The 21492-nt window shown below is 42.2% G+C and overlaps 2 protein-coding genes across 6 annotated transcripts in view; one reads left to right on the top strand and one right to left on the bottom strand.

Moving 5' to 3' along the window:
• Positions 1 to 4787: 4787 nt before the first annotated feature.
• On the top strand, positions 4788 to 13630 carry KCTD6 (potassium channel tetramerization domain containing 6). Of its 4 annotated transcripts, none has more exons than XM_074313194.2 (3): positions 4788 to 5086; positions 10914 to 10983; positions 12218 to 13630. In XM_074313194.2, exons 2-3 carry the CDS (start codon positions 10957 to 10959, stop codon positions 12902 to 12904), a joined length of 714 nt encoding a protein of 237 aa, XP_074169295.1. In that variant the 5' UTR covers positions 4788 to 5086; positions 10914 to 10956; the 3' UTR covers positions 12905 to 13630. The 4 variants fall into 4 exon arrangements, with proteins under 4 accessions (XP_074169295.1, XP_019579685.1, XP_019579687.1 ...); XM_019724126.3 differs by lacking the exon at positions 4788 to 5086 and adding an exon at positions 5228 to 5481; XM_019724128.3 differs by lacking the exon at positions 4788 to 5086 and adding an exon at positions 7162 to 7298.
• A 1587-nt stretch (positions 13631 to 15217) lies between these two features.
• The window catches only part of ACOX2 (acyl-CoA oxidase 2), a 28519-nt gene continuing 22244 nt past the window's right edge, over positions 15218 to 21492 (bottom strand). For both annotated transcript variants that reach the window (XM_019724125.3, XM_019724124.3), the window contains exons 14-15: positions 18884 to 19016; positions 15218 to 15548 (exon numbers count right to left, since the gene is read on the bottom strand). In XM_019724125.3, the coding sequence (XP_019579684.3) occupies positions 15486 to 15548; positions 18884 to 19016 (196 nt within the window). In that variant the 3' untranslated portion in view covers positions 15218 to 15485. The remainder of the gene's footprint in view (positions 15549 to 18883; positions 19017 to 21492) is intronic.

Consider the following 21492-nt stretch of genomic DNA (forward strand, 5'->3'; position numbering starts at 1 on the left):
TTCCCGATGAATATACAGGATTTAGTTGAGTAAATAGGGGGCAGGAGGGACGAGCATCCCTGTAGAGGGAACAGCATGTGCAGAGACCTGGAGATGAGGGATCCCATGCTTCATTTAAGGCACCGAACATTGTGCAGTGGCTGGAGGATGGGGTGCAAGGGGGGATGCAGGGAGTGGAGAGAATGCACCGAACTCTCCCCTAATTGTCGAGTACGTGCTGAGTGCCAGGCTTATTGTGAAGTTCTAGGCTGCTGCCCTGAGCCAGGCAGACACAGCACTGCTCTCAGGGAGCGCACAGTTCGGCTGAGAAGCAGTGAGGTAAGGAGAGAAGGACAGGCACTGTGGAAGTTCAACTCGGGGGACATCAGCCTGGCTGAGCGGTCGGGAAAGGCCTCTCTGAGGAGGTGGCCATATGCAGGAGGATGAGGATACAGGCATGCCAAAGGCTGGGGGAATGTTCCAGGCTAAGGGAACAGCATAACAGAGGCCCTGAAGTGAAAAATTTTGCAGTGAGTCCTAGATACCAAAAGATGGCCATAGGGGTTGGGGTCCCAACAGAGATAAGAGGGTCCAAGGAGGAGGCCAGGGAAGTGGGCAGGGGCCTGGTCCCCCCAGGGGGAATTTGGGCCGGATCCTGAAGGCAATGGGAGCCATCGAAGGAGTTTAAAGCAGGCAGGGTGACACAACGACTTTGTGTACTTAAAGGTGACTAAGGCTGGAGAGAGGAGGGTGGGTGGGGAGTGTTGGGGCAGAGAGAATGAGGGACCTCAGGATGGACAGCCATGTTAGTGGCTTGGCCCGGTGAGACAGTGATGGAGATGGAGAGAGGGAGATGGATCCGAGCTGCATGGAGGAGGAAGACTTGGCAGGGCTGGGGTGTCTGGCACTGGGAAGTGAGGGGGCGGGAGGGGCGGGCATGACTCCAAGTTTCTGGTTTGGACAGATGGGAGGATGGTGGCACCATTCGCTGAGCTGAGCTGGGGACTTGGGAGGTTTGGGGGTGGTGAGGCGGGAGGGGTCAGGTTTTCACATGTTGAAGGTGAGGACGCTGGAGATGGACCATCGGAGGAGAAAATTGCAGGGAGCCGGCAGAGCTGTGTTCAGATCTCTCTCCTCACACTTGGCTGTGCGGCCACGAGCAGTGACTTCAGCTCTGCTTGCCTTCGTTTTCTGATCTGTACCGTGAGGTGTTGTACGGATGTGGTGGGCAGCCTCCAAGGTAACCCCATGATTCCCACCACCTGGTAATCGCATCCTTGTGTGGGGCCCTCCCACACGATAATAGGACTGGTCTGCGACTTTCAAGGCTGGTTTGTAAAAGACATTGTGGCTTTGTCTTGTTCTCTCTTCGACCACTCGCTCTGGGGGATGCCAGCTGCCATGTTGTCAAGAGGCTCATGTGAAGAAGAACTGCTGCGCCTGCTGAAAACCACACAAGTGAGCCTAGAAGCCAGTTCTCCAGCCCGAGCAAGCCTTCAGCTGACTGCAGCCCCAGCTGACATCCACGCTGCAAGAGCTGCTACCTGCCTAATCCACTTCTACATTCTTGACCCATAGAAACTGTGTGATAAGAAATGTTGGTTGTTTTAAGCCATACGTTTTGGATAATTTGTTACATGGCAATAGAGAACTGACCCAGAAGGTAGAAGCACTTAGCACAGTACCTGGCACATCGTAGGGGCTGGAGGATATGCAGCGTCTGTAGGTCGGAAGTTGAAGACAGAGGCCTGGGCTGGAGGTATGGGTTTGGGAATCTTTTGGCTAAGAGACAATACTGGATTAATGGAGGTGGCTGAGCTAGTCCACAGAGGGGGAGGCAGAGAGGAGACGATGGACTTAGTTAGCAGCCTGGACAGAAGATGGGTAAAGCGAGGAGGAGCATCTCCAGGAGTCTGAGCGATGGTGCTGCAGAGGAAGGAGGAAAACTAGAACAGGGCACGGGAAGAGACTGCCTCTCACAGGGTACGGTCCACGTATCACCACAGGGAGGCCTGAGAATGGGAGATCTGAGGAGGTTCTTTTGGATTCAACAATCAGGAGATTCCTGGTGGCACCACAAGAGCTATTTAGGTGTAGTAGGTGGGCCCTGAGGCCAGATTGAATGCGGTGGGTTGGGTGTCAGTGTAAACACTCCCCACCCCAACCCCAAGCCACGATGGTTCATAGGAGAATCCTATAGAAAATCCAAACTACAGAAAATCCGTCTTACAGAAGCTGCTCTAGTGAATAGACACATCCATTCCTTAATTTATTTTATAAGGCTTATGCAACTTTGATAGCAAAACCAGACAAGGAGACAATAAGTGAAAAAAAAATAGCAGACATATCTCATTCATAAATATGGACACAAAATCCCTAAATAAAATATTAGCAAACAGCATCGAGCACCATTTTGAAAAATAGTACATCATCAAGGTAAATTTATTCCAAGAATGGTTTAATAATATGAAATCCATGATTGTAATTCATTAGGGTTAAAAATCTCACATTTGATAAAATTCAACACCATTCATAATAAAGTAGAATAATGCTTCCTTACTTTGATCAGGACTGTCTATCAAAAATCTATAACAAATACCATATTCAATGGTGACTTATTAGAAACAGTCAAGAACAAGATAGAATTGTCCACCATCATCAATGCAGTTCAACATTGTGCTGGAGATTTTAGTCAGTGCAGTAAAACAAGGAAAAAGGAAATAAAATAAAGACTACACAGGAAGATACCAAACTTATTACTTGCAGACACTATGACTATTTACACAGAAAATTCAAGAGAGCCTATAAACTTAGAACTACAAAAGAGCTCAGGGCCAGCCCGGTGGCTCAGGCGGTTGGAGCTCCGTGCTCCTAGCTCCGAGGGCTGCCGGTTCTATTCCCACATGGGCCAGCGGGCTCTCAAATACAAGGTTGCCAGTTTGATTCCTTGAGTCCCGCAAGGGATGGTGGGCTGCGCCCCCAGCAATGGGCAACAGCGATTGGACCTGGAGCTGAGCTGCGCCCTCCACAACTAAGACTGAAAGGACAACAATTTGAAGCTGAACAGCATCCTCCACAAGATTGAGGGGACAACAACTTGACTTGGAAAAAAAGTCCTGGAAATACACACTGTTCCCCAATAGAGTCCTGTTCCCCTTTCCCCGCCAAAAAAAAATCTAGAAAAAAAAAAGAGCTCAAGTTTGTGAAATACACGATTATTGTATAAAAACCAACCGCATTTCAATAACCATCAATACATTTAAAACTGTAAATTTGAAAATATAATTTATAAGAGCAATGAAAACTTTAAGAGGTATATAGAAATAGTTCTGTGAAAAACCACTGACAAATTCTTCTAGTTTTTAGTTGGGGAAAATAGAACCTCTGAGAGGGAAACGATTCTTCAAAGGACACCAGTAAGTCGGGCATATCTGGATTTTTCAGTGGTGACAAATCCTGGATATCTGAGTGTTAGATATTTTTGGTATTGTCTTTCTTTTGTAAAAAATAGAACTCACATTTTTCTGATTATAAGTTCAATATCGATTCTAGGAAATATAGAAAATTCAGAAGAACATTAAAGAGTAATAAGTCACTAACATACCTATCCTATTACTTAGAGAGGTATGATCAATGATTGGTATATTTCCTTCAAAATTTTTGTCTATATTTGTTTTTAAAAATAAAATTAGGGTAATACCATGTATAACCTTTTGTGCACTGCCTAGTTGATCACACATTTTCCTGTATACTCACCTATTCTTTTTGAATATGATAATGTAACACGCAATTATATTGATGAAGCATATGTCATTTATTTAAACTATCAATTCCAGTTTTCAGAGAAAAAACAAGTATCAGATATGGCTGTGATAATCATACGATAAAAGTTAACCTCAGTACCAGCTCATGCATACACAGACATGAGACACAGGTGAGTTTCTAAGGCTAGTGGTTATCCCTGGTGGAGAAAGAGAAATGGCAAAACCAATGTCCCATATCAAGTCCCACCGGGAAGGGGACAGAGATCTGGTTAGCAGGAGTAAATGGGACTTGGAAGGAGTCTATGCTTGGAGACCAATTAGCCCTGAGACTTTTACATAATTCCTCACCCTCTGCAGCCTTGGCTTCCTTCCTGGTGAAATGAGGACACTATTGGTGCCCAGTCTCAGCAAGGGCCAGTTCCTTTAGGCCTCAGAGCCTTTGCACCAGCCATTTTTTCTGAAGTCAGCTCTACCCTTCTCCCCATCTGGCTGCCCATATTGACCCTTCAGGCCTGGCTGCCCTTCCTTACCCTGCTCACCAGGCCTGATAGGTGACCTTAATTACAGGGTCGCCTCCCCCATGGGAGGCAAGGCCAGGAGGTGCTCTGCCACAAGCCCAGGGTCCAGGTCTTCCTTGGCCATTGCATCTGAAGCAGAGGCCCCTCCCCTTATTCTCCATCTAATTCCTCTTATCATGTACCTCCCAACACTTATTATCATAAGTTGTCATGATTTTGTCTACTGGTTGTTTCCTTGGGTCTCGTCTGTTTTCTCTATTTAGAAGCCCCCTCAATCTTGGTGGCCGCTGTATCCCCTAGGGCCGGCACATGGTCGAGACCCTATATATATTAGTGAAAAGACAAGAAAAACAGCTGTGGGGACCCTAAGTCCGAGGACGCACAGAAGACTGCCGGGATGGAGTAGGGTGGGGAGGAGGCTAGGCTGATCCCAAATTGTGGGCGGAGGCAGAACGTAGGGGCGGGTTCTGGGCGGGGCCTCGGTGTTTCGGGGCGGAGCCTCGGGGGAGGAGGGGACTGGGGCTTTGGGACTGCTGCAGAGCCCGCCGGACCGTGAGGCCTGGCTGCGCCCCGCGGAATTCCTCGCCTCCCCGCCCTCTGGCTTCCCGCACGCGCCGCCATTAGGGGGCGCCCGCGCTCGTGGCGCCGCGGCTCTGCTGGGAGGCACCTCCTGCGCCGAGCGGCAGGAGCCGCAACTCCGGGCGCCGGCTCAGTCGTCCACTCTGCCGCTGCTGCCGCCGCCGCCGGGCGCGGGCTCGCTCGTCCTCGCGCTCGCGCTCTCCGGCCGCCGGCATCTCCCGGCCCAGCCACCGCGGCCAGCTTGCAGTGAGTGGGGGCGGGCCCGGGGCTTAGGGGCCCGGGGCTCGGGAGAGCAGGGCACAAGAAGAAGCCCTCGCGGAGCGGCCGGGAGAGCGGGGTGGAGGAGAATCCCGGGCGGTGGTGGGGCCGCGCTGAGGGGACCGCGGGGAGCCCGGGCAGCGCGCTCCGGGGCTGGCACGAGCCCGCGGCGGGCTGCCTGCGGCCGAGTGGCCGGGGTTCGGCCAGGGTTTCGGGGCCCGCCCGGCGCGGACGTGCGGTTTCGGCGGACCGGGGTTCGGGCTCCAATGCATGTTCCCCGCCCGTGCCCGGAGCATCTCCGGTTCCACGCCCGGGCGGGTCGGAAGAGGGGGCATCGCCTGCGGGGCGACAGCGAAGCACGGCCGGGTCGGGGACACCTCGAGGTGTGCTCGAAAATTATTGGTTTCTTTTTTTGGGTGGTGGTGGTGGCGCTTATTAGCCACCGTTTGCCCTAATTTAAAGCCTAAAGCAGGGTTCCCTGTCTTAGGGGATTTTCTGTCCCAGAGAGACACTCTGACTGCAGCTGAGTGTTTTATGCTCAGATTTATGTGTGTCATGGCATTTTTAATGCTTGATGTCAGAGGTGATAAATGGCCACGGGAATGGGGAGCCCCTGAAACACCTGCTGAGCTGATGGTGGTGGAGGCGGTGTCTGGGGTGGGACGGGAGAAATGAAACAGAGATCTGTTTGGAAATTCTGCTGAAGTTATCAAGTTTCTGTTCAAGTATACCAGTTATGGGATAAGTTGATAAATCCAATTTTAGGACTTTGTGATTGAAGAGATTTGAGTGCAAAGAGACTCGGGTGACCTGGTTTGGCAAAGAATGTTTGGGGTAGCCTAAGGTCTTTTACCATTTCCTCTTGGCATGTTAATTTTCTTGTCACAAATGTTCAAATACATGAATGATTCCAGGACAGGAAAGAAGTAGGGGACAGCATTTATTACAGGCCTGAACCCAAGATTGAGATGTTTTCAAATGCACCAATCTGTAGCTAGGAAAAGGAAAACAATGTTTACCTGCAGGGTTGGTAGGTTGAGAGAACTTGCTCTTTGTTTGAGACTCTCAGTCCATACTCATATTTCATTTGTGTAATGCCATAAATATTAAGAATCGAGTGGTCAGGACAGTCATCATGCCATTCCTAAGGCTTGTGTGATTTGAATTTTCGTAATTGATATTTTAACCAAAGCATTACTACATAAAGGGACCCTAGGGTGCATCTTACTATGAATTCCTCAGTGTGTCTTGGATTTGATATGTAAAGTCTATTTAAGATGGAATACACGTATTTATTTGGATTCAGCTTTAACTTGGAGATAATCCTGAGTCATGCTTTCAAGAAGTTCCTTCTGTGCTCAAGAGCTCAGATGTCTGAGAATGCACACTCCCCTTTACCTTAGTTCTCCCTTCTGCAGCTCCGGGGAAAGGAGGGCCTGGGGAGATTGGAAGCAGATTAAGAGGACTTCTCTTCCCTATTTGCCCTGTCTTCCTGCCGTGCTCTTAAATTACTTGTGTTCACACTGAAGTTTCTTAATTCACCATAGGACGTTTGTTTATATTGTCATTAGTATCTTTGTTTGTTTAATACTTGCCAGTTTACAAATGGTTTTCTATTCATGATCTCACTTATTTTCTCCTGTCCTGCAAAGACGCAACGGGGCATAAAGAGTGATAAATAGTAATGGCACAGAATTGGGATTACAGATCCTTACCCATAACCAGTTCTCTTTCCTCTGCACTTGGTCTGTGTGTGACTTCAGAACCTTTGTCTGATCTGTTACTCTGTAGGTTACTTGTTACCTTTGTGTTGTGCCTAAGTGGTATTATTACTTTTGTTTTATCTTGTAGAAACTGAGGGTAAGAGGAAATGAATTATTTTGTGACTATTTGTGACAGTTCTTTGTATTAAAGTCAATTTTCAACTTAGCCTTTCCTCTGGAGGGCAGTGGAGAGAGGGGAGAGAGAAAAGAACTCGTTTTAGGAAGAAGCAATCCATTTCTTCAGTGTATGTTAGGATAATCTAGCATGATAGTCACATTCTTGTGCGCCTGGCTACTTGTGCCAGCCTGTATGTGAATGTTAACCCAAAAGACTCCTTTAGATGTCGCTGAACTAGTTACGGTACTATAAAAAGTATCTCACTTTCAAACTCCCACATTTCAAGAACAGAGAAATTCAGTACAGAGGTAATTTGAAGGTATGTATAGATGGAATTTATTGAGCCTTCTTTTCTGAATGCCAGACATAAAGATTTCAGTAGAAAGGCATTTTAAAAGGGCTACTTGGAAACTTTGGGGAGGTGTAGCTATAGGTTTTTTTAAATTATTCAAGTTCAGAGGTGTGTGCTTTGCAGTGTATAGGTTGTTATATAGGAATAGAACTTTTGCCCCAGAGAATTCTTTGTCTGTAGCAGATATGATAAACACAGAATATTTGCATTAAGTTAGTTCATCATAACCATAATGCCTGTAATCTGCAGTGGTGAGGAGAATGGCTTTCAGGTGGTCTTGGGTTAATTCTTTAAGGTATTAAACTTGTTGAGTTGTGCATTTTTCATATTTGCTATTTTAGAAAATTCCTAGCAAGTTCTTTTAAGGCTTTTATAAATTATTTAGTGTTTTCCTTAGCTTAATTATCTGCTAACAGAATTTATGCATTAGTCATGATTAACATTTGAAGCTTAAACGGGGTGAATTTTCAGTAGTGCTTTATATTCTTTGGAACCTGTCAGCCAGTTTCCACAAGAATTTTATTTGGGCCAGAGGTCACATCTTTCCAGGTGAACTGATTTTGTAGGGTCTGAAGCCTTTCTTTGAATTCTAGAATTGTGCTTGGTTGCATTCACTGTTGTTTAAAACGATCTTTAGTAAGGCAAGTCACTGTAAAGGAAACTTTTTTTCATTGCTACCCTCATAATCTCCGTTCCTGGCAAATTTTCTGAAATAGTAGATTTTTCATCGATTAATACAGGCCCATTGGATGCCCATTTCAAGCTCTTCCTTCTGCTGCCTGTCTTGTGGTCATTTAACTTCTCATTAAGCCCTCCACTGGAGACTATGCCAGAAGGGAGAGAAGATGAAAAGCAAATAAATCATTTTCTAATTGTTAGTAGCTCTGGAAAATGATTTAGAAGAGATTGAAGCTATTCCGGAAATTCTTTTGGATTATGTTCTGTTTCATTCATCTGCGTTGTCTCTGAGATGTTCCTAGTAGTCATGGATTCAGAGGCTGATTCTCCCGCTTTGGGATGACCAGGAATCTTCCTGCATTTTTTGGTTAGTTTCTTGCTGTATGTAAAGCATCTCCACTGAGGATGTTTAGAAGTAAGGAGTAGAGATAAAATTTAAACTAATCAATACTATTTTTTCCCTTAGAGCTCTTTAGTGAACAATTAGATTTCTTTGGATAGTTTAGTCCTTGTTATTGGAAGTGTCTCATAGTAACTTCATTTTATTTTGATTTTATTTTTTACACAAGTGCAAGGAGGCTTTTGGGTGTTTTTTAAGAAACATGGGCTTATATAGATTCCCATAATTGCTTTCCTGAATTATTAAGCCTGAGGTTTCATTACATTTTTGTACCAGAAGAGAACCTTGGCTTTTGCTGGGGAACAGATTTAGGGGCATCATCTGATTTTCTTTTTTGATTGCTTAGGAAGTTATCTTCTTTTGATTTAGCAGTAAAAAAGAGAAAGAAAAAAAAGGATTAAGAGTGTGCAGACCTTGCATAACAGCTGTAACATTGTTGTCTTTTTTTCCCTTGTCTTTGGTCCCCCATTTCCCCTTTAACCACTTGAATATTCATGTATTGCAGTTCTTCATTTAAAAGACAGGACCAATTGCCTTCAATCACACTAGCGAGTAGATTCTTGCTATTTTGCCTTAGGGGAATTTTTACAAACCCATTATGACTGCTGACTTGGACTGAGTTACTGTTAAATTTGTAAATAAGTCCCTACTAGGTGGGTAAGATTAATAGATAGCTGTAGGGGGTCTAAGGTTAATCCTTCAAGTTTCTTAAATTGTTTCTTCATTCTGGAGTCCCTTCTCAGGTTGTCCAGATATTCCTGCAGAATTCTGCTGAGTGAGTTCTTCCCAGAAGTCCTCCGTTTTTCATTTGGAATTATCCTTGCTCTTTCTTCCGGAAGGCCTCCGCCAGTCCATCTGGTCTGGGGCCCTTTTGAGTTCTGTTCTGCACTTCAGTTGTATGTTGCCTTTCTTCATAGATTGAAAGCTCCGTGAGCACCAGGATTGTACCTTCCCTATTTCTGTATATCCACATTGCACGTAATGTTTATTGACCAACAGTGAATGTTGGTTGACAGAATTATTTTGAGACTGTCAGGAATGAATACTTTGGGTGATGGGAAGATGCCAAAGAAGAGCATCTTCCCAGAACTTTTGGAAGACTGGCCTTTTAAACTGCTCAGTTACTGATCTGCCTGTTGTATCAGTAACGGACTCAGATGCTCCTGATACAAATGGGTAAATCCTGTCTCTTAGTTCTCTTTACTTCAAATAGTGTTTATGGAGCAAGTCAGAGGAATGAAAGGATGTTACAGCAGCCCTGAATTTGACATTTATTCCATTTCTCACCCTATAGCATGTGGAGGCCTATCTATATCTAACTGCTGAGTGTGGAGAATAAAAACTGACTGCACGTTGTCTGGTCCACGTTTTAGCTTGTTTGCTTTGAAGAATTTTCGAGGTGGAGACATAGATGCTTCAGGCTCTGATTTCAGCCCATGCTGTGCTATGCAAATGTTCTCTACATGCCTGAGTGACCTTTTGAGAAAGAGCCTTTGTGATCTTCTGTAGCCAGCGCCTGTTCTGGGAATAGTGTGCCAGATTCCTCTAAAAGTGGGAAAAGTGAATCTGTTCAAAGACCACATAGAAAAGCCAATGCTGTTCCTGGGTAAATACTGATAAGTCCATGTTTCTTACAGTCTACTGCCAGAGCTTTTGAAATTTGTTCTGCAGTTTGCTTTGCTGGTTGACTTGGGGAATGACGTGTGTGAGAGGGAACTGACTAAAGCAGCTCTCAGGAGCTGGGACCTGTTTAAAGTGATTTTGAATTGTAGGTAAATTCAAACTGGCATCATTACTACCTGTGTGTTTATCAGCGTCTTCAGGCTGGCCCTTCACAGATTAGTAAGGTTCTTTTCACCCCAGATTGTGCTCTACTGGTTGGGCATTTAAATCATTTTCTGTTTGTTTTGATTATTATATAAAGTGGAATGTATCACTGTTAGAAATATAATTAGTTTTTTTGTTATAAAAGAAATACCATTCGGATGTATTTCTCTTGGAAAGTTATATCGGTGTTATGGAGGTTTGTGGTTTTTAATGCTTTTACTGAGATGTTTAGTTTGTATAGCTGAAATTCTAATGAAGAAGAGTTTTCTCTTTCTCCCTTTCTCTTAACCTTTGTGATAAAGATCATCATAAGTTTGCACAAGGATACATTTGTAGAGTTAATCATAATGTTCTATATAAATTCTAAAAATAAAATTTTCAGAGAAGATAGAATTTGAATGACTGGTTTACTTACTGGGCTGTTCTTCCTTCTCTAAGTATAGGATGATTCTTTCTCTGTAAAGGTTAGGTACATGTTGTGGGAAGGATAGAGACTCACAGAAGGCCTGAAGGCCCTAGAGGAATGCTTTCTTTCCCAGATCTTTGCCCTGTAGCAGGTTTTAATTGAGCAAAGATGAGTAGTTTTCTGGTATTTTGCCTGCTCTGTTGGGTGGAAAAACCTTTCTTCTCTGTTTTCATAGTTACATGTGCTATCATGTCTTTTTCTCCTCCCCAAGTTTCCCTGGAACCTGGGCTCCCCAAGACGCAGAGCTGGAGCAGATGGATAATGGAGACTGGGGCTATATGGTGAGAGGCGTTTGCAGATGCATTTTGAAGGCTGGCAAATTATGTTTGTGTGTCTTTCCCCCCTTTATATGTATTCTTACGTATAATACATCTCGTAAGACTGGAAGTTATAAATTGGTGCAACCTCCCCTTAGTTTACATGTATTTTTGGCACATTTTTGTTTTGTTTGGTGTTTTCTATGGGAGCAAACTCAATATAGACTCTCCAGGTAACTTTTTATTATAATCACTTATTTGAAAGAGATCATGATTTTTTGATCTTTAAAGTTTATTGCTTTTAATACTCTTCCTTCATAGATGAGTGACTCTGAAAATGGTCCACTAGGTAATGGTACAGAAGACATTTTCTTGTGGTTAGGAAGGTTAACCGTTGAGAAGGTGCCTTTTCTCCCACTTGCACTTTATTTTCTTCACGTGTGCATATTTTCTTGTTTTTCTTTTCCTTTGGTAAGAAATATTTTACTTGCCTAGCACCAGAAGTCTATCTGCCTGACTTTATTTTTTTTTCCCTAAATATAATTTCTGAAACCCAAGGTATGTATATATTATTTAGAGAAGCTTGCTTTTCAAAACTAAAGGCCAGATTGCAACATTAATGTTACAAAAGTGAATACACTATCAGATTTTGAAATCTGAAAGCTGCCGTTAGCTTTTGGGCATATGAGATTGTGTTGACAAACTGTATTTTAACTTAGTGTTTGGCACAACGGTTATTACCATGAAAAAGTTACGAAGATTAAATTTTTATCTTTAAAATAAATTTCACGATTTCATCCCCTTTTTGAGGGGGAAAAACAAAAGAAGTATTGAAAATAGATGTCTTTCATTATCAAATCTTTTTGCCTATTTATGTCAAATTGAGTTAAAAATGAAAGTCTTCTTAAAATCAGAAACTTAGTTTATTTTAGTTTGGCCTTTGTCTTTTCATAATATACTCTCTTTAGATACTGGGCCTGAAATTAAGTGGCTTTGGAAGTCATGCCCTTGTTTCTTAGTATAAATCTTTTAAAAATTGGATTTATCCCATTTTTTTCCTATCGAAAGCAAATGTTAGATCCCTTCATCTAGGTGGGTTTATTACTGAAAATAAAGCTATTTTTGCATAATAGGATTGCTAAATATGTTATAGCTTCAAGGAATCTTCTGCTTTGCTTGTTACCATTAATTTTCTTAATCTGTCAAAGTTAGGATTTTAAAAATTTCAGATGACTGATCATGTTTTAAAAATTTTCAGATGACTGAACCAGTCACGTTAAATGTAGGTGGACACTTGTATACAACGTCTCTCACCACATTGACGCGATACCCGGATTCCATGCTTGGAGCTATGTTTGGGGGGGACTTCCCCACAGCTCGAGACCCTCAAGGCAATTACTTCATTGATCGCGATGGACCTCTTTTCCGCTATGTCCTCAACTTCTTAAGAACTTCAGAGTTGACCTTACCCCTGGATTTTAAGGAATTTGATCTGCTTCGAAAAGAAGCAGATTTTTATCAGATCGAGCCCTTGATTCAGTGTCTCAATGACCCTAAGCCTTTATATCCTATGGATACTTTTGAAGAAGTTGTGGAGTTATCTAGTACCCGGAAGCTTTCAAAGTACTCTAATCCAGTAGCCGTCATCATAACCCAATTAACCATCACCACCAAGGTCCATTCCTTACTAGAAGGCATCTCAAACTATTTCACTAAGTGGAATAAGCACATGATGGACACCAGAGACTGCCAGGTCTCCTTCACTTTCGGACCCTGTGATTATCACCAGGAAGTTTCCCTGCGGGTCCACCTGATGGAGTACATCACAAAGCAGGGCTTCACGATCCGCAACACCCGCGTGCATCACATGAGTGAGCGGGCCAACGAGAACACGGTGGAGCACAACTGGACTTTCTGCCGGCTGGCCCGGAAGACGGACGACTGATGGCCAGCTCGGGACGCGCTCCTGGAAGTGGACTCTCCAGGAGGTAGAAGAGACTGATTGTTTTTTTTTTTCTAAATAACAGTGTGGGATTTTTTTTTTTCTACTTTGTATTTATTTGAAGACATTGAGGACCAGAAGGAGGTTTTGTGCTTCAGCAGACTCTTCTGTTTGTTCCCTTCACCCTGAGTTTGCATGTGCCTGTTCAGAGCCTCCAGATACCTTTTTTATAAAAAGAAGTCTGAAAATCATTATGGTATATAATCTACCCTTAACAGAGCTTTTTTAAAATTACAGTGCTAAGATGATTTCTGATTAAATGGTCCCTAACTCATCTAGAAGGCTAAAAATGCAGGAATGAAAGAATAAACAGAGTAGTCATGATGCCTTTGAGAAGAATCAAAACATCATGTAGGGTGACCTAGTTTCCAAATCAATAACCAGTATTGTAACGGTAAAGGAAAACGGTTCCAATCATTTAAAAGTACGTGTTAAGTACTGCTTTTTGCAGTTATGACAACTGTTTCTTTCTATGCATATAAATCAAGCAACCAAATATCTGTAGCCATGGAAATGTCTGACTAGAAATATTTATATTGGATTCTGAATACAAAATCTCCCTGTGGTAGAAATCTTACTTCTTATGCCTGGTGCAGTATAATTCCCAAGTGTACTGTCTACCAGAAAAAAAAACAAAAAAAAAACAAAAAACTAATAAAAAATGAAATATACAAATTAGGTTTGTATTTATTGATTATTGTTACTTCAGGGGGCAAATCATATTCTTTGTCTAAAGTATGCATTGTTTTATGAACCAATAGGTACTGCCTATAGCACACTTGCATTTGATTCAAGAGGATTCAGTGGCACCATAGGATGCAGTTTATAGAACTCGACTGTATTATTAAAGCACGAATATATGGGATTATTAATTTTGTCTAAAACAGTGCCATGTGAACAGTGAACATACAGTTTGAAAAAGTTTTTCCAATAGGACATATGTTGAAGGTTAAAGATTTTCCTTCAGTTATCCACCAATTGTCATAGTTGTGAATATGACCCTTACCCTGGCCTTGTGGTGAGCACAGGGGCAAACTGACTCCTCAGGCACTTTATTATAGTGGCCCACAAATGCATTTTATTATTCAAGTTAAGTTTATTTCTGAGGAGAAGAAATAAACTGCAGTAAATGGGGGATCTGGAACAGTTGGAGATACATGTACTTTTATTGGTTTCAGTGTAGTCTTATTTTAGAAAGTTCATTTGATTGTATTTCTTGGAAGTTACGGAAGGATTATGTTAACTAGTGTGAGACTTCCTGGTTTGCTAGAACACCTGATGAAAGGAAGTCTCATAATTTCTTCCCGGTTCTATGGGAGGAGCGGTGTGGAGGCTGTGTGCTCTAGGGCAGGTTGCTCCTTTTCTCCTGTGAGGAGAGTCTGAGTCTGTCTCTGAAAAGGAGGATAAGAACACTTACTTCATCCCATGTCTCTCTGAACATTTAAGATTTGACAAAAGCAAAAAAAAAAGATTTTACAAGTGACCAGCATTCAGAAATGACCCCATTTTCACCATCTTCAAACTAAAATTCCTTAATGTTATTGGCAGGTTGCTGTGGTTTCAGTACATATACTAGTATGACGTTATCTTTTTAGAAAATGGCCTCCTACTTCAAATTGATTAGTGGTCACCTAAGAAAAAAACCAAGCCAGCCACTTATGTGTTAAATTAGCTGAGGTGAATGTGAGATTAAATGATTTGGCTTGAATACAGGTATGGAAACGGGAATAATTTTAGCTCGTCTGCAATTTAAAAGTTAAGAACTTAAGAAGTCTCTTCCTTGATCAGTTTACTGGAGATAAGTTTGCTTTTGGTAAGTTTTCTAGATTTATTAACAACTAACTTGATTATATGAGTAAATTTAAAAAAGTAACCAGCTGAGGCATTTTGCAGTTTAATTTGTCTGGTGGCGTTTAATTTTGAGAGTTTTATAAACTTAAGCAACTAAAAATTATATAAAAGTGTAGCTTGATTATATTTGGGTAATTTGAGACAATGATGTCTTATGAAATTTGCAACAGTTTTCTGCAGAAGAGTTGATTAAAAAATTTGATAATTCGTAGCCTTCTTAGGGCTCCTTATTTGTTTAGGTTACATTTCCACAGGCACTTTTGGAGCATGTGCGCACACGTTTGTGCTTTTAAACCTTCCGATAAATGTGTGCTACAGACACAAGTGATAACTAAGGAGTTTATTGGCTTTTGCTAGATCTAAAGCAAAATCCTAGCATTTAACAAAATCGATGCTACACATGGATAGTGCAACAGTGTTTTATTGTGGGAAATTTCAAACATAGTGTCAACACCCATGTACCCATTCACCAACATCAACAGCTATTCATTCGCTCTTTTCCTCCCATGGATTATTTGAAAGTAAATCACAGTATTTCATTCACTTTAGACCATGTCTCTAAAAGATAATAATTCTTTCAAAACTACATACATGTGTACTTTAAAATTTTAATGATGTATATGCCATACTAGCATCATCACATAGTAATGCTTCTTGAACGCTGTTGATTATTTCAGAGCTTGGGTCTCCAGCTTTGTAATAGTGGTCTTATATATTTCTCGTAGGCAGGGTTCCCCTGTTTGTAGAAAGAAGTGTGTTAGACAATATTTCTGCCAGGATTAATGACTTTTACTTTCAAATTAAGTTTTTAGTTTCAAAAATGAACATTATATAAGATTCTTAATTATTTTTTTTAATTGGGGAATATTGGGGAACAGTGTTTTTCCAGGACCCATCAGCTCCAAGTCAAGTCATTGTTTTTCAATCTAGTTGTGGAGGGCGCAACTCACTGGCCCATGTGGGAATCGAACCAGCGACCTTGGTGTTTGTTACGAGCACTGTGCTCTAACCGAGTCACCCGGCTGCCCCCAAGATTCTTAATTTTTAAAATTATTTTTAAAATTCATTTTATGTGAACATATGGAGAAACATTTTTTCCAAAGGGCATCCTTCATTTTCTCATGCAGATTTTAAATTGTGGATGCAGGTGGCCAATTAAAAAACACAGTTATCATTTGCTTTTGGAATTTAATACAAATAAAAGGCTTGACTCTTTGAGGCTCTTTGAAGCTGAACATTAACCATAAAGCAAGGAAGGAGTCAGAAGGTGGAATCAGGGAAACAATATTCTGTCGGAATAGATTATCCCCATTATTTTTCAGTGTAATGTCTTGATTCATTCCTTCACAGCTCTAGCCTCATCTTTTATATTTACTTGTTTATTTACTTTTTTGCCTGTCTAGGCTAAAACCGTAAGCTTAAAGACAGGGTCTATGACTCTTGTTCTCCACTGTATCCTTATACCTAGAATAGTTTCTGGCATATAGCATATGCTCAATAAAATACTTGTTGAATGATCAAATGAATGAATCGGTAGATGTGTTTAATGCATCTAGTAACTATTTGGACAAACTTGTATAATAGAATAATTGGGGAGAATAGGATTCTTGTTTTGAAATTATCCCCAGTGTTTCCTCCATTGCTTGTATCTATAGGAATCACTTAGATATGAGTTCCCTTGTGGAGGGGGAACAGCCTTTTGCAGCTCACTGGGGAAAAACTGGCTTGAAATAGCATCCAGATCAGGAAAAAAGCCAAAAAACAGACACCATGGCCGGAGAAAACCACAGGAAAGTGCATCGTCCCGTCTGGGGATAAAGCTCAACACTGACCTGCCCAGACAGAATAGAGACTATTTATGACCTAAGACGTTTACCTTAGCACTTTTCTTCTAGTAGAAAATGTCAGGGAAATACATTCTCATTTGTACTTTTGTGTCTACAAGGCATGTTTTCATGTAGCTGTTCTTTTAGTTGCAATACCTATAGTACACCTTTTTTCTACTAGAGCAAATGAGGAAAAATGTCTCGTATTGCAGTTTGAAAATAATCTACAGCAGATTAGAAAAATATACTTTAAAAGTGCTATTTTGCTGGTTACTCTGGGAGTCAGAAATTTAAGATGATGTGGCTCTATATCAGCAGTCACCCGAGTGTCATTTTAACTGGAAACGGTTCTCCAAGGTCATTTATAATCTCAGTTTCTAAATTGCTTGCGTGAAAGAGTCACATTGCTCTACCTGTCACCTTTTTAGCAAGTTAACGTAAGCTAGGGTGGCAAGAGTGCAGCATTGTGTGTCAGCAGGTTCCTTCATCTCACTGTGTGGGTCATAGAACCATGTTCGTTTGTTCCATCAATAGAAAGGGTCTACTCCGTGATAGATCCTGGAGTTAGGAAGGTGAAGACTCCATCCTCTTTCACAGTCGAGGGGCAGGAGATAGAAATGTGAATGGGATGAAATGCATCAACGTTTGCCAAATCTGTTGCTACTGTGGGTCAGCCAAGCACCTCATTAAGATAAACCTGCCCTCATACAGTTTCCAGGTTGAGTTCTTTTAAAATAAAGATTAGAAACAAAGTAAAAAACAAGACTGTCTCCTATGCGCTTTAGTGAAAATGAGGAGCCAGGAAAACTGGCATGTTTCCTTGTGTTGCTAATAAAACAGGCTTGAGCTAGATTACGTCAGCATTTCCTGACAGGTGTTATGCCAGGGTAGGTTTTTCTCTGGAGCACCAAAGGGCATACATTTATTTATGTTTAGACCGTAGGAGCTAATCTGGAGTGGGAGGACTGCTGTAGTTTTATGCCAGGATTTAAATGTTAAAAAGTAGAGCAATCTAATCATTAGAAAAAGTAACACATTCAAATTAGCTTAATTATACTAAGCAGTAAATGTATCATACCTTCTTTAGTTGTTTATATTTCCTTGTTGAGTTAAAAGGATGCCTTCCTAGAGACAGAGATGACCAAAAGTGGATTGGCCTTCTATCTGACAACCATCTTGCGGGTAACTGGTTGTGTTACAACTTTAGATGTTAAATTAAGCTATGAGGTATGAAGGGATGCAAATTGTTAAGAGCAAGTCCTAACACCATGGTAAGTGTGAATGAAACCCTAAGAGTTGTCAATTTGATGAGGTGTTACGACACCTTTTCTGAAAATTTGACCTAAGAGGCAAAAAAGTAAGCTTCATCACCTAACATTTGCATTATAGAAATTAAAATAATCTGTTGTGTGCCTATAGACTATCTTTGTTTTGATCGTCTGTATCAAATGTGTCATCAAATATTGGTTCCACAAATTCTAAATACAGGGTTTATTTCTTTACTCCAGTCAATACACTCATTGACATAACTTTTCTCAGTGAGGGTGCTAGCAGAGAGACTGGGACCCTGGCCCTAGACTCTTAGGATTTTATGAATCCTCCCCCACTTCTGTTAATGTCAGAGAATTCTGGTATTCTCCCCGAGGACAGCTGGGGATCTTTTCAGCATAACCCTTGTAATTGTCATTTATGTGGCTCTCCTGGGCTGCTGATAGCATGTGCAGCAGCTTTCTTTGTTCTTGGGATTGTGTTCCTCAGTCAAGAGGAAGGAGGCATCTTTAGCAGACAGTCAGGTCGGAGACTCCCCCCCATCCCCCTCCCCGTGCAGCTTCCTATCACCTCTGAGTATCCACTGTTATCAGCACAAAACTGAGAGTTAAGAGGCTGAAAATAAGATGGAGTGTGATGTATCTTATTTTTGTTACGTAAAAGCCAGTTTGCTGTTATGTTTGTATGCCCTTGGGTGTGTCAAGCCATGATTTAGAGCCTGGGTCTTCCTCCTAATTCCCTTTATCAAATTCCGAGCAGTGCATTTTGCTGATTACAGCCCAGACTCAGAGTTCCTGCCAGGCCACATCCTCGTTCTTGGTTTCTTTTATGTAGTCTCAAAATATTTTAAACAGACATGCTGTGCCTAGAGATTTCTAACCTAACGGGAATCAATTAAAATGGGAAAACATGCATGTGTATTCACTGCTTGTTCTCTGCTCTCTTACATAATTTATACTGTGTTCTACTCAACTACCTGGGTATTGGTTGGTGACTTCTGAGCCCAATGGAACAGACGTTCGTAGGCATTTCCATCGTAACAGCCAAGTGCTGAATTTAAACACTGATCGGTGAAGTCGAAAGCGTCAGTTAAGGAGATGGCATCCTTCCTGAGAACAAAAACACGTTTGTGAGTACTTTAGATTGTCTTTATGAATCTGATTGATTTGGGATGGTGAATAACAACACCTCATTAGAGGTTCCATGATTACTCACTTTGCCAACAACTCAGCTTTAATTTTTTTTTTAAGTTTTTATTTTTGCACAGTTATATAGTCACAGCATAAAGAGTCAAATAATTATTTAAGCTTGTTATCTAAAGTCACCATATTCTTGTCTCTCACCTGCATTTCCTATGCTCCCCATCCCAGAAGCAATTCGTTTCAGTCTTTTAACTGGTAGTGTTGGTTTTTACCTGAATGTCTCTATACACCTTACGTGGATTGCTACTTCTTGATCATTCAGTTTCAGAGGTTTTCTGTCGACTCTCCATTATAAAAGATGAGGACTTTTTAGCACCCTTCTCACCCCTGCCTGTCATCACCTCTGCTTCCTCCCCTTCGTCCTCCTGCCTCCCAATATAGTTACAAAATTTCAGCCACACAAATATTCAGTACTTATGTTATCATGACTTGTGTATCCCATATATTATTATGACTTCATTTGTCCTGTTGACAGCTGAGCTCCTGTTACAGCGACCTACCTCCAGGCTCACTGTTTGTTGGGTAGACATGCCACGCATACTCTGGTTGCCAACGTTTGTACTTATTCTCTGCCTGGAATGCTCTTTTCTCAGCCAACCACTGGGCTCCTCTCACCTGCCCCCCTCAGATCTTTCCTCAAATGTCACCCTCCCTGAGTCGCCTTCTTTGACCTATTTAAATGACAGTCCTCCCACCCCACCTCGCCCCTAGCATTCCTGATCCCCTTTCCCTGCTGTCCTTTTTTTCATAACATTTATTAACATTTCGCACACTGTATGTGTGACTTATATTTTGTGTCTGTGTTTGTCTCCTCTTTTCTAGGCTGTAAGCATCTGTTTCTTTTTCAGTCTGAAACTTGTATGCCTCATTTGAGGAGTGTTTTCTCGAATTCTTTCATTAATGGTCTGCTCCCATTTTTTTCTGTCTTCTCTTTCTAGACCTGTTTTTCAGATGATGAACAGTTAGGATCAGCCCTCTTACTATTTTTATCTTTTCTCTCCTATTTTTGTCCTTTTGCTTTCTTTCTGTGAGATTTCTGCAACTTTATATTCCAGTCCTTCAACTGAGTTTTTAATTTCCACTCTCATTTTTTAATTTTTTTTTTTTTTTAAAGATTTTATTGGGGAAGGGGAACAGGACTTTATTGGGGAACAGTGAGTACTTCCAGGCCTTTTTTTCCAAGTCAAGTTGTTGTCCTTTCAGTCTTAGTTGTGGAGGACACAGCTCAGCTCCAGGTCCAGTTGCCATTTCTAGTTGCAGGGGGCACAGCCCACCATTCCTTGCTGGAGTCGAGGAATCGAACTGGCAACCTTGTGGTTGACAGGATGCGCTCCAACCAACTGAGCCATCCAGGAGCTCAGCGGCAGCTCAGCTCAAGGTGCCGTGTTCAGTCTTAGTTGCAGGGGGCACTGCCCACCATCCCTTGCGGGACTCGAGGAGTTGAACTGGCAACCTTGTGGTTGAGAGCCCACTGGCCCATGTGGGAATCGAACTGGCAGCCTTCAGAGTTAGGAGCATGGAGCTCCAACTGCCTGAGCCACCGGGCCGGCCCTCATTTTTTAATTTTACAGAGCTCTTTTTGTTCTCTGAATATTACTTTTTAAGTAATAGCATTCTTGTTTTATGGTTACAATATCTTCTCCTAACTCTTTGAGGATATTACTGACCTTTTAAAAAAGATTTTCTCCCTGAGGATTCTTGTGTGTCTCTTGGGTGGCCTCGTTCTAGTTTGTTTGGTCTCTGTCTCTCATGTTGGGAGCTTTCCTCAGGTGTCCGCTGATCCCTGAGACCTGATCATAGCTAGGAGTGGGGCCTTCACTTGCTGATTAGAAGTCTGGGTGTGCTTGTCAATGTGGGGTCAACTATGGGGTGAATTGGGTGGACCATTGGGGGACCCTGGTGATCATGGTATCATCTCCCTGTAGGGTACTAGCCTGGCTGCCAGTTCCCTGGGACCCAGTGAGAAAAGAGGGCTGGAGGAGGGGCTCATCAGTATTTGGCCTGTAAACATTTATTGAAGCCCCTGTTTTCTGAAGGGTAGCCTCATCCTCACCTGTTTCTGATGTTCCCTCGGTCACAGATCCTGTTTACCTTGCTGCCAGGGTGGGGTCAAGGAAAGTCTAAAAACTACTCATGGCGGAGGGGAGCTGGGGATTCAGCTCTTTGTGAAATAGACTTTTAACCCTTCCTGTCAGTCACCTTCACCCCCATTGCCAGAGGTGCATAGTCCTGCTAATTCTCGGGGTTCTTTGGTATGCCTTGGTTGCTTTTCACTCTTCGGGTTTATGGTTCACTTTTCTCAGTTCTGCTAAGTCTCTGTCCACTTACTGTGTTTCCCCAAAAATAAGACCTAGCCGGACAATCAGCTCTAATGCATCTTTTG

This window comes from Rhinolophus sinicus, chromosome 5 (assembly GCF_057876585.1).
Source record: "Rhinolophus sinicus isolate RSI-liver-muscle chromosome 5, RSI-T2T, whole genome shotgun sequence".
NCBI classification, from domain to species: domain Eukaryota; kingdom Metazoa; phylum Chordata; class Mammalia; order Chiroptera; family Rhinolophidae; genus Rhinolophus; species Rhinolophus sinicus.